Raw genomic sequence first — 11301 nt, forward strand, 5'->3', positions numbered from 1 at the left:
CGTAGTTGCCGACAAGGCATCGCTTGAGATCAAGGTTCGGTTCTTGACCGCGAAGTAGGAGGGCGTAAAATCGCCAATCAAGAAAAAATTCCCTCCATCCGGGCCCTAACGGAAGACTTCAGCGTTGAACACTGTTTATTAGCTAGTGACATCACTTGTTACTGTTACTAGCCGTGTGAAACGCAACTCCAGTAACAGTACCAACCGCTAGTTACCAAATCTAAAATGCACTAGAAATCACTATTACTGGACTTGTACTGTTCCCTGGCGGAACACACCCCCTATCTATAAAAGGTACACCAAAATTAAGTTGGGCGAGAGTAAGATTGGCTAACTTCATGCGTAAGACTTTTCACTCGTAACCCTATTTCTCATTGGTCAATTGGCTACGTCATCATCAACACCACGGAATCAAATGGCGCGCGGAGCGCGCGTTCGGTCTCGTAATAGCTCTATTTGTATTACCGATACGAGTGTCAAGAGTTGCTTGTATGAGTGTTTAGAATATTATATTATAAATCTCTGATTATATCACTGCTTTTCACGTTGAAAAACATTAAAATGAACGGTACCAACCAAGATTAAAAGTTTATCAGCGTACTTGTGAATTCAATAATTAGAAATACGTTCAAACGTAGCGATACACGACCATGGGGCACCACGTGTGCACGATTTAGGTTATGATCAGGTAAACATTTGCTTACATTTCTGTAGGATATTTCGGATTCTAACCATATTGGAAATCTTTAGAGATTTCCTTCTTCTCCTAGAAGTACCAAAATAATTCAAGAGGTTCATGAAGTTTTTGAACGTGTTCCGATATCTCTTATTTTTGGAGACTCGGAAAATCTCCCAGAACATGCTAGAAACTTCTCCAACCGTTTTCAGTTTTACAAAAACCCTTAATACATTTTGAAGTAGCAAAAAATGGAATTCTTACAAACTTTACCGAGTTTTTCCGATTTTATTCAAATTCCTAGAAATGTCTTGAATTTTATTAGAAATTCTAAGAGCTGAAAACCCCTTTTTCAAAATTTCTAAAATTTTCATACATTTTTAAAATTTTCAGACGTTGCTTCAGCACTTCTCAAATCATTAGGAGACCGGACAATTTCCTAGGAAATCTAAATTCTTCTTGAATTTAGATTTCCCTTCAGCACTTCTCAAATCATTAGGAGACCAGACAATTTCCTAAGAAATCTAAATTCTTCTTAAATTTCTTCATAATAACCCGGATCTCTCGAATTTATGCTGAAAATTCTAGAAATGTTGAAACATTTTGAGTTTCCTAATTCTTAAGAATTCTTGCTAATGAGAATTCAAGAACTAGTCAGCTTTCGACATTTTCGACAGTTCCATGACTCCCTCCAAAAGTGGCAAGTTCTGTTAATACCCCGCGATTTTTAACAGACGGAAATATTTTCTGGAAATTTTAGCAAAAAAGAAAAAAGCCTCTCAAGTCATACGAGGTTTCTAGAAGGTATGAAAATTCCTTGGCAATTTCTAAAAGTAGCTTTCACTGTGAATTCTTTGAAAATTTCCGCAAATTTTTAGAGGCTCTCTGAATCCTCAGAATTAGCCTAAGGAATTAATCTAGGAGTTCTCTAAAGGGCAAGAGAAGTTTCTCAAATTTCGTGGAAAGTTGATAAATTCCTGGCAGATCTCGACGAGTTCCTCTCATACCCGTAAATTGTTTGGAAACTAAAAATTGCCGGCAATTTCTCAAATTTTTCTAGTCTTCAGAATTTATGAAAGAATTCCAAAGTTAACAAGAATGGTTGATTTGATCCAAGATCCAAATGTCTGTTTTCATCGGAAAGAAATTTAAAAAATTTTATTTGTTAAAAGTTATATAATTTTTCAATATTTCGCAAGAATTCCAACAAACGAAAAGTTCACATAATTCCTTCTTTAATCTTTTCCAGATTAGTGGTGAGCATATCTGCAGTGCTCTCTCAACGACCATGAATAAAGTGGTGATAATCGAGAAGTGAAAGAAAATGAGCCACATGAAAAAAAGACGAGCTTGATAATGATAATAGAGAGTACACAGCTGTAGTAATTCTTCTCTAGAAAAATCAACTTCACGTAGTAGACGCTAGAGATTCTATATGTATTCTTAGTTAGCCCATGACCACGGACCTGATTCTTGATTAGAAACCGGGGCATCAACCAGAGACGCTAAGAATCCCCAAAGAGTGCACTTGTCCTAGGGAAGGGTCCAGAAGGAGCTGAATCTGTTCGCAGCACTTGCAGATCATTTCCTTCAAGCAGAATGTCTATAGTTCTGAGCTAAAGAGTTGACGATTTCGACAATGTTAGGCATCAATGACTCTAGAAGATATGAAATAACATCTGAAAAAGTATTTTAAAAAACCCAGATGTCATGAAATTTGGTAAGGAAAGCAGATGATTAAAAATACTATTCGCTAATTTGTTAGATTTTTTTTAGATTATTGGAATTGTTCAAACTATTTGGGATTTCTTGGAGAACACGAGGACGTTTGATTTCTTTTGTAGAAAATTTGGATGACCACCGTTCTATAAAACTTCCGGAGCATTCATCGTGGATTTATTTAGGACTATACGGAAGTTTTGCGAATTTTCAAAGAAATTTGGGCAATCTCGTCAATTTTTCTATAACACTTCAACAATGTTGTCGAAGAATATGAAGAAGTTTTTTAGATTTTGAAGGTTTCGGAAATTTATTGAAATTTTTCAGAGGCTTTTAATATTTTTGATAGCATTGACCTAAGAAATTTTTTAAGGTTTTTTGTAAAAATCAACAACTTTTGACAAATTTGCTGCGCTCAACATTTTTTGAGGAAATGCAAAAAGAAATAGAGCACTTTTGACTCTAAATTTCATCTTTTTCTATCTCCCGAGGGGTTTCCGTTTTTTTTTTTAGACATTCTGCAGAAATAAGGCAACAGATCGAGGTCTGACATGCACGCTTTACGATTTCCCAACATCTTTGGAATTAAGTCGATGCAGTTTTTAATTGCCTCTTTCCACTGTAGTCGAATTCAGAGTCGCGGAGCTGGTTGCTTACGACGCTCAATAGGATCACTTCGTAGGATATTGTCGTGGTCATAGTGGAAAATAGGAGATTGCTCAATAAAGTCCAACCATTCAAAGTAAATCCAAAAATCAGACCAGAGTGTGCTCTTTACTTGTTTAATGGAGATGAGCAGTGATTTTGAAGCTAGATTACGCTTCAATTGTCTGTCGTAAAAGGTGTTATTTGAATTAAAGTACTTTTAGAATGATAAAGTTATAACGGTATTTATGAAATGAAATAGTTAATTAATAATAGTTTAGAAGGGAATGCAGTAACTCATTGTGTTAATCGGAGACTTTTTTATTTGAGTTTTAAAATATAAAAACAATATAAAATTGTTTTTCTAAGTTTTTGTGTTCTGAAAAGTGGTGAAAAACTGAAAAATAATATCGAATGTCATTGTCGTAGAGGAACTTTTAGAAAAGCGTTTTAAAAATTTGTCAAACTTTTTCTCATTTATTGTTGAATCCCTTTAAAAATCTCAAAAATACTTGAATGCTCTAAAAATTTTCGTAACGCGTTTGAATTTGGCTGATAATTCTAGAAGTTCCGGAAAATTACTCTAAAATTTTCGCAATTTTTTTACACTTTTCTAGAAATTCCCACAATCTATTCGAATTTCTGTCCAATTTTTCACAAAGCCAAAAAACTATCCCTTATCTTGCAAATTTTCAAAAGTTGCTTAAGTACCTCACAAATACTGCAAATGTCATGAAAAATTTCTAAACATACTAAAAAAATTTTTTACCTGTCCACGATTCTCAGAATTCCTAAAATCCTTATAAAATTCTGGAATAATGCATAACTGCTGGCAAAAGTTGTGGAACATTTTCAAATTCATTCAAAAATACTTGAAACGCCAATTAATATCTTGAGAGTCCTAAAATGTTCATGAATTACTTGAAAAACTCTAGGATATATTCCCGGATAGCTAGAAACGATAATTTTCAATAAGATTAACAAACTTCTGTGCATCCTCTTTATAATGCTAGAAATTTCAAAGCTTCTCAAAGTTTCGGGAATTTTTGCAAAAAACGTAGAAAGTCATAAAAATTCCTCAAAATCTGAAAAGTGCGATGATCGTTCTTTGAGCTTCAAAATATTGCTAGAGAAGAATGCAAATGTTCAGAGTGACTCAAGATTCAAAAAATTAAAAATAAGAAAAATTCACGTCTTCTATTGCATTTTTATAGTTAAACATTGTGAGAATTGTGCCTCAAATTGTAAGAGAATTTTTCTGATCAGAAGTGACCTTTGTTCCCAGCCTAGATAATTCTTGGTATCTCCAGTTGATCCGCTGGCTTATGATCAAGACTTATCTTGTTTTTTCCACGGATACAGAGTGTTCTCTGATATATGCAGACTCTTCACCATTCGTTCATTTCCCCGGAGAAGAGTTACGACAGCTGTTCAAACGCTGTCCGCTGCAACTCAGTTATGTTGAATTGACAACGACCATGAAGTGCGTCATCTAGATTACTTTCTGCATTTCATCGATTATCATCATCGTCAGCTTCTTTCTATTCTTAACTTCTGTCTGCCATTGCTGCTTTCAATGATTTATCGTCTTTCTCGTCTCTTTGAATGTTCATCATCGTTAGTTGTACTTCGAAGGAAAGCTCTGGAGAACTTTTAGTATTTTCCGAAGGATTCTCCGGATCGGCAAAAATCGGAATTATTACAGAAACCTCTAAAAGAATTGGATTGAATTGAAGGAATTCAATTACATACTGCGAAGGAGTATAAATTAGTAATTGGCAGGTGGCCATTCGAAAATGAATCTATACAAAAAACGAAACAGTAAGTTTCCTCTATTTACATTGGCTGAATACAGCAGTAGTGACAAAAATGAACTTTTTAAAATGACATAGAATGCTTCGCATGTCTAAAAAGTTACCTTTCGACACAGCATAAATAAAATATTAAAAAATTGCAATAAAAAATTAACTAATTATTAACTCTATGAAATCGGAAAAAAAACTACAGCTCCCCTTCTGAACCCGCAACTTACTCGCACATTTTTATATATAGTACTCTGTTCACCTGGACATTTATTTCTCAATCAATCCTGTTTAACTGCCTAAGCAATTTTACGGTATCGCCTTCGGCTCGGCCCGCCAAACTCCACATGCTCTGTTTTCCACGGTTAGGCCGGAAATGAACTATTTTAGTTGATCTGATCCACGGTTTTCCAGAAATAAAAAAAAAATATGAAAAATGAGAAGATATTGACAATAATTTGTTAAGCAGGTTCAGCAGTCATTTTGAGTACTCATTCACGCATACTATTGGGCTAAGATTTAATTCTAACCAATCAGATATTTTACTTCAAAGTTAACTTTAAGTGTAACTGAGAGATAACCCATGGTTAACATGAAAATTTGGACTTGAAAGCCATCGGCCTGGATTGTTATACTGGTTATACTACTTAAATTCTTGGGAGATCTAATAACTCCTCTTTCTTTAGACGATAACCACGTGGTGTTCAGTGAGCGCACGCGCGCCACGTGCTTCATACTTTAACCTGTTCTTATCCCACTACCAGCACTACCATAATAAGTTTCCTCCTATACAAAGACTATCAATTAAAAAATCACAGTAACCAGGCTTAGTCCTCGACAATATTATCGCCTGAGCATTTCTAACAAGCTTCTATAAAGTGCATTGAGTCCATCAGATGCTCCATAAATCTGTTAACCAATTGCTAGGAAAAGGAGTACGTTAAAGGTAGGAGCAACTACTGCCGGCGACCAACCGGATGTACTTAAAATACAGCAGATTAATGTGAATAATCAATTTCCCCATTTCCCCATTTTTGCCACCTTCAATAACTCAATTAACGAATTTCTTCTTCCAAACAACCTCCCATACATTAAACTTCTCTGCCCCACAAAACGCACGTCCCTTCTCCTTCACTCCCCCCACTTCATGCACGTTGATAACATCATTACAATTCCGCTCAATTTCGCTTTTCAGAATTTCAGTTTGAGATCAGTAACGAGCGAGTATAGTCGATTGTAGTGTTCAAGTGTTTAGTAGTGTCGAGGAAAAGCTATCCATCTTTCAAGTGTTGATAATAGCCAGAACCGCAAGATAAGTCGTCGAACATCACTGATGCAATGATCTAACCTCTTTGAGATTAAAATATAAGGAGTGTTAAATTAAAGACGAATAAGTGTAGTCGTCTGAGACACCTGGGTTATCCAAGACAGTCACTTCTCCCTCTTCGGTCACAAACATCGTGGAACAATCTGAAAAATGGATATTGATGATTACGAATCATTGCCAACAACTTCGATCGGTGTTAACATGACCGCCGGTGCGTTTGCAGGAATTATGGAGCACTGCGTCATGTATCCATTCGACAGTGTAAAGGTAATGTACCTGGAGCAATCATTAGGAGTGGGTGTTGAGAGGAGTTTACATAACCTCATCGAGTCGGACCGAAAAATGGAAATTCATCAATTCAATTGATGATAATTTTACAGCAGAATATCGCGATTTTTTGTGCGCATTTAACTCAATGACCTCAGAGGACAATGCTGCTCATTAGTAGGAATGGCTGTAATTGAATACCTGTCTAATTAATCTTTTTTTCTTTCAAGAAAAATGTTACCTTTATTTCGTAATGAATAATTCACTATCATTTCATGAAATTGAGGAAATTATTCCATTGGTTTGCCAAACTCAATTATTTTGCCCAAAACTTTCAAGAGATATTCCTCTCGAAACATTCAAGCATCCTTAGATCAAGTACCTCCAGATATATTTTTTTGTAGAAATGTTTATTGACACGATGGTTACATAATTAGTCTTGATGAGTTCTTTCGATGAAAAATGAATTTTCTTCTCATCGCCTAATTATTCAGAAATTTACACATGAGACTTGCAAAAAAGCTCTTTATTGCGAGATCCAATGAACAAATTTATAATTGATTTCAATAGGAATTTAATTCCTTGCAATAAAGGTGACAAATTCCAAGTTGCTGAATACGAACCAGAACTACTACGATCATTACTTCTACGGGAACGATTAAAAAAAATGATTTCAAGAGATGTACCTACTTTTGCTGGTAAAGATTCGTGAGATTTCCATTAAGATGCGCCAATACTTACAAATTTAATTTCAGTTATTGTGCGATTGATAATTCAGGGATGATTTTCTCAAAATAATCAAGCCCCATCGAAAAGGTGTGTTTTTCAGTATTTACATTACAATGCAAGTCGAATCTCTAATAACATAATGCATGTCGGATTAATTCTATTTGACGTTATCAATATTCGAGTGTGTTTGTCTCGAAAATGTTGTATGACAAGGTGTGGTAATTTCTGTTATCACGGTGTTATAAGCGTGAGAAAAAGTCTTGTGAAAGTCACTCAATCGTTGTACGTGTTCAATTCGGAGTTTTTCATTCGTAAATTTCGACTTGGTTCTTCTACTATTTTAATTCAATATCTCATTCATAACTTTTATGAGTTATTATACAACCAAATAGTAAACAATAAAACAGTAATTGAGATATTTTATGAGAATTGCAGAATGTGAAATTGAATTTATGTATAAAGTTGAAGCTTTTTTGGAATTGAAAAAAAAAATGTAATACGTACAGAATCTGAGTCTTTTTCTTCCTTGTAGCGATGACGCTGTCATAACGCATGCATTGAATATGGGCATTACAGACTCCTCTGCATAGATATTTAACAATTTGTAATAAGCGTCTAATTAGTTTTATTCAACTGCATATTGTCGAAGTCTTCCCGAAAAGAAACATCGATGCTTGGTTTTCAATGTTCCTGTTATTATGTAATCGCAAGCGCTAGTGCAACTCGTTCTATTTATGCATTTCGTGGTATACTATGTTACATTTTCAGTGGAGAGAAGAGGAAAAAAGAATTGTGTACAACGCAATGATGATTAAAGTATGTCATTAATGTATTTTTTTAAGGCACACTCATTTCATTCGATGACTTCTATTCATGACGTAGATGTAGATTTTTTGCGTGTCATGATGATGAAGAATGAATTCGAAGTTACAATGCCAATTTAACGGCGGGATTCATTTGAATTGTTGTGGAGATATGTGGGAAATGATACAGCATTTGATTTGACAATTTGACAGCATTTGATACTCAAAAATGGCTTTTGATACTTTCAGTAATTCTACTAAAATGGATGGTGTGAAGACATTGTTTCAAAGCAAGGAGTCATTCGTTGTAATGTATTTTTTTCTCATGTCACACCTCCATTTGGATTTTTTCTGATTAAATTTGTTTGGCTTACATATTGAAATTCCAATTTATAAATATTACCATGTTATAATTATTTAATACTATTAATCTGAAAAATTTGCCGGCCTACTAAAAAAAGCCGTCAAGGTTATTCATAAGCTTATTGAAATAGTGACATTTCTATCAAATTTTTTCCCATAAATTTTTATTGAGTAATTCTGATTCCTGCAAAAATATCAAATATAAATTTTTGCACGACACACAAATTTTTAATAGAAAAAGTTCCATGATGTTCTTCATGATAAGGTGTGGACATAATTTTTCATGGCGTGGGGCATAAAAACACAATTTTCGTGGCGCGTGTAGATAATAAATGAATGTCTTCATGTCCCGCGATGCACAAATAATTTAAAATACGCACTTTACGACTGGTTACATTTGACAGTCTCCTTTGATTTTTATGCTATTATTGACTGTCAAATGTATTATTTTCCCCTATAATTGTGGCTGGTAAACTGCGCATTCTTAATTATTTTTCTGTAAACTTGGCAGATCCATTTGAAACAATATTTTAGTCTGCCAACCTTCAACAATTTTTGTTCTTTTTCATCATAATTTTTTTATAACCATTGAAGCTATTTCCGTAACAGAATTTGAATCCTTAATTTATAAATATTTGACAGTCGCAAGATAAAATTCAAATCACAGATTACATTTGATATGGAAGACTTTTCTTTATTTATTTGTAACCCATCACCTTCTCAAACGGATCATTCTGATGAACTTCTCTTAACTCCCTTCTGGTCAAGATATTCTCACAATAAACTTTACTAATAAGGTTTTCAGTTTTTGTAGCTGATTGTATACCTTAATCATCGACATTTTGAATTGTATAGACTCGGATGCAGGCGTTGAGACCGGAACCAGGTGGGGGTGGCAGTATTCGTGCTGTGATGTCCCGAATGGTACAGCAAGAGGGGCTTCTAAGACCGATTCGTGGCATGAGTGCTATGGTGGCCGGCGCTGGACCTGCACATGCACTCTATTTCTCTTGTTATGAGTTCTTGAAAAATCGTATGGTATCAAAAACGACCTCGCAGTTCAATCACCTAGTCTACGGAGCCGCTGGATGTGTTGCCACGATATTACATGATGGCGTAATGAATCCAGCTGAAGGTAAAATTCGTTTGGTGAATTAGAGGCAATTCATGCGATCAAGGAATACTTTGGGTACATAATACAATAATAGACATTTAAATGTCACAATATTTGTTGACGCTCATAATTTTTTTGGTGTTATTATAATTTAATTAATAATTCCTAATGGAGAAAATTTGATCACATCATAGGATATTTAACCGTACAATCTAATTCAAAGTAGAATGACAAAAATATCAAGAGAATTCCGCAATTTTCGTCTAACATGTGTTGCTGAAACGAACCTAATTTTATTCGCCATCATTGAAGTATTTCATACCACTGTTCAGTTTCAAAAAATTAATTGAATTTTAATTAATATCGACGACGGTCAGCAGTACTTCCATGCAAGAAAAAAAATGATTTACCTTCACGAATACGTTAGCATCCGATCAGAGATGAAATTTGCAAAAGGTGTTGCGTACATACAGACATACAAACGAACCGACCGGCGCTGTTTCGAGATTGCCCTGTCGCACTTTTGGCACAAGATTGGTCGTTATAGCACAAAAAAAAACAAAATTCAAATTTCAATGATTGCTATGCTTCCACTCGGAAGTAAAAAACATTATCACGAATTTATATTTCAAAAAACTTTGGGTGCCATTCAACAATCTGTTGTTAAAGAGAGTTACTCGTTACTGAGAACATTAATATCAGAACCCTCTTGATTCTATTAAAATATAATGGGAAAAGCTCCATTTGTGGTTAACTTACAGTATATCGCTCAAGCGTCTTAGCGAAAATAACATTGCGTTTCAATTTATCAAATACCATTATGAGCTTTTCATATTTCAAAGTTACTTATTCATAAGGTACTAATTCATATGAGTTACAATTACTATATACAAATTCGAAAATACAATTATTCACGTGCTTTAATGAGTTTCTAATTCTGTACATATTTCCTTTCGGTCTATTTCGCGATTATTCTGATATTTTTGTGCGCTTTTCAGTGGTTAAGCAACGACTACAGATGTACAATTCCCCCTACAGAAACGTCTTAGACTGTGTACGACACATTTATAGAACAGAGGGTATATTTGCATTCTACAGGAGCTATACGACACAATTGGCAATGAATGTGCCATTCCAGAGCTTGCACTTCATTGCTTATGAATTTGGGCAGTCAATAATGAATCCACAGCATGCCTACAATCCTCAAGCACACATACTAGCAGGTAATACAAAAATATATCCACTACTTAAATTGTGCATGAAACGTGTAATGTTAAACACTGATTCGATATCTTTATTTATAAAGCAATTATGTGGAGGATGAAGGGTTTGAAGAGAAATGGAATGAAACATTTGATGATATTTTATTGCTTCATCGTTAATGTTACATTAATTCAGTACAAATCAAACTAAAATTGATTTTTTGCTGGGTGTATAATGAATTCCAGGAGCCATGGCTGGAGCGGTAGCTGCTGCTTGCACAACCCCTCTAGACGTATGCAAAACTATCCTCAATACTCAACAGGTTGATGTACAAGTCCAGGGGATGGTACACGCTTTTAAGCTAGTGTACAGGTTTGGAGGAGTTCCGGGCTACTTCCGGGGTCTTAAAGCCAGGATTATCTATCAAACACCAGCCACTGCTATTTGCTGGTCTACGTAAGTCATCTGCTATAACAATTTTTAACTATCCGTCATGCGTAGTCATTATCCAGATTAAACAAAAAGAGGACTAATTGATTTTTTTTCCTTTTCCTTAAGGTTGTTGTCGCGCAGAATTTTTTTTCGACAGTTTTCGTTTAAACCTTTATGGTGAATAGGTTGAAAAAATAGCTCCAAAATGAGCCCTTTCCGTT

At 34.8% G+C, this 11301-nt stretch overlaps 1 protein-coding gene across 3 annotated transcripts in view; it reads left to right on the forward strand.

Annotated features, from left to right (window-relative positions):
- Positions 1-4743: 4743 nt before the first annotated feature.
- The window catches only part of mfrn (mitoferrin), a 10572-nt gene continuing 4014 nt past the window's right edge, over positions 4744-11301 (forward strand). The window contains exons 1-5 of one of the 3 annotated variants that reach the window (XM_011314859.1): positions 4744-4861; positions 6038-6436; positions 9187-9466; positions 10444-10668; positions 10894-11104. In XM_011314859.1, the coding sequence (XP_011313161.1) occupies positions 6320-6436; positions 9187-9466; positions 10444-10668; positions 10894-11104 (833 nt within the window). In that variant the 5' untranslated portion in view covers positions 4744-4861; positions 6038-6319. Of the gene's footprint in view, positions 4862-5641; positions 5789-6037; positions 6437-9186; positions 9467-10443; positions 10669-10893; positions 11105-11301 lie in introns of those variants that run through there. The other 2 variants (XM_011314858.1, XM_011314860.1) reach the window with 2 other exon arrangements.

This window comes from Fopius arisanus, unplaced genomic scaffold, assembly GCF_000806365.1.
Source record: "Fopius arisanus strain USDA-PBARC FA_bdor unplaced genomic scaffold, ASM80636v1 scaffold00227, whole genome shotgun sequence".
Classification (NCBI taxonomy): domain Eukaryota; kingdom Metazoa; phylum Arthropoda; class Insecta; order Hymenoptera; family Braconidae; genus Fopius; species Fopius arisanus.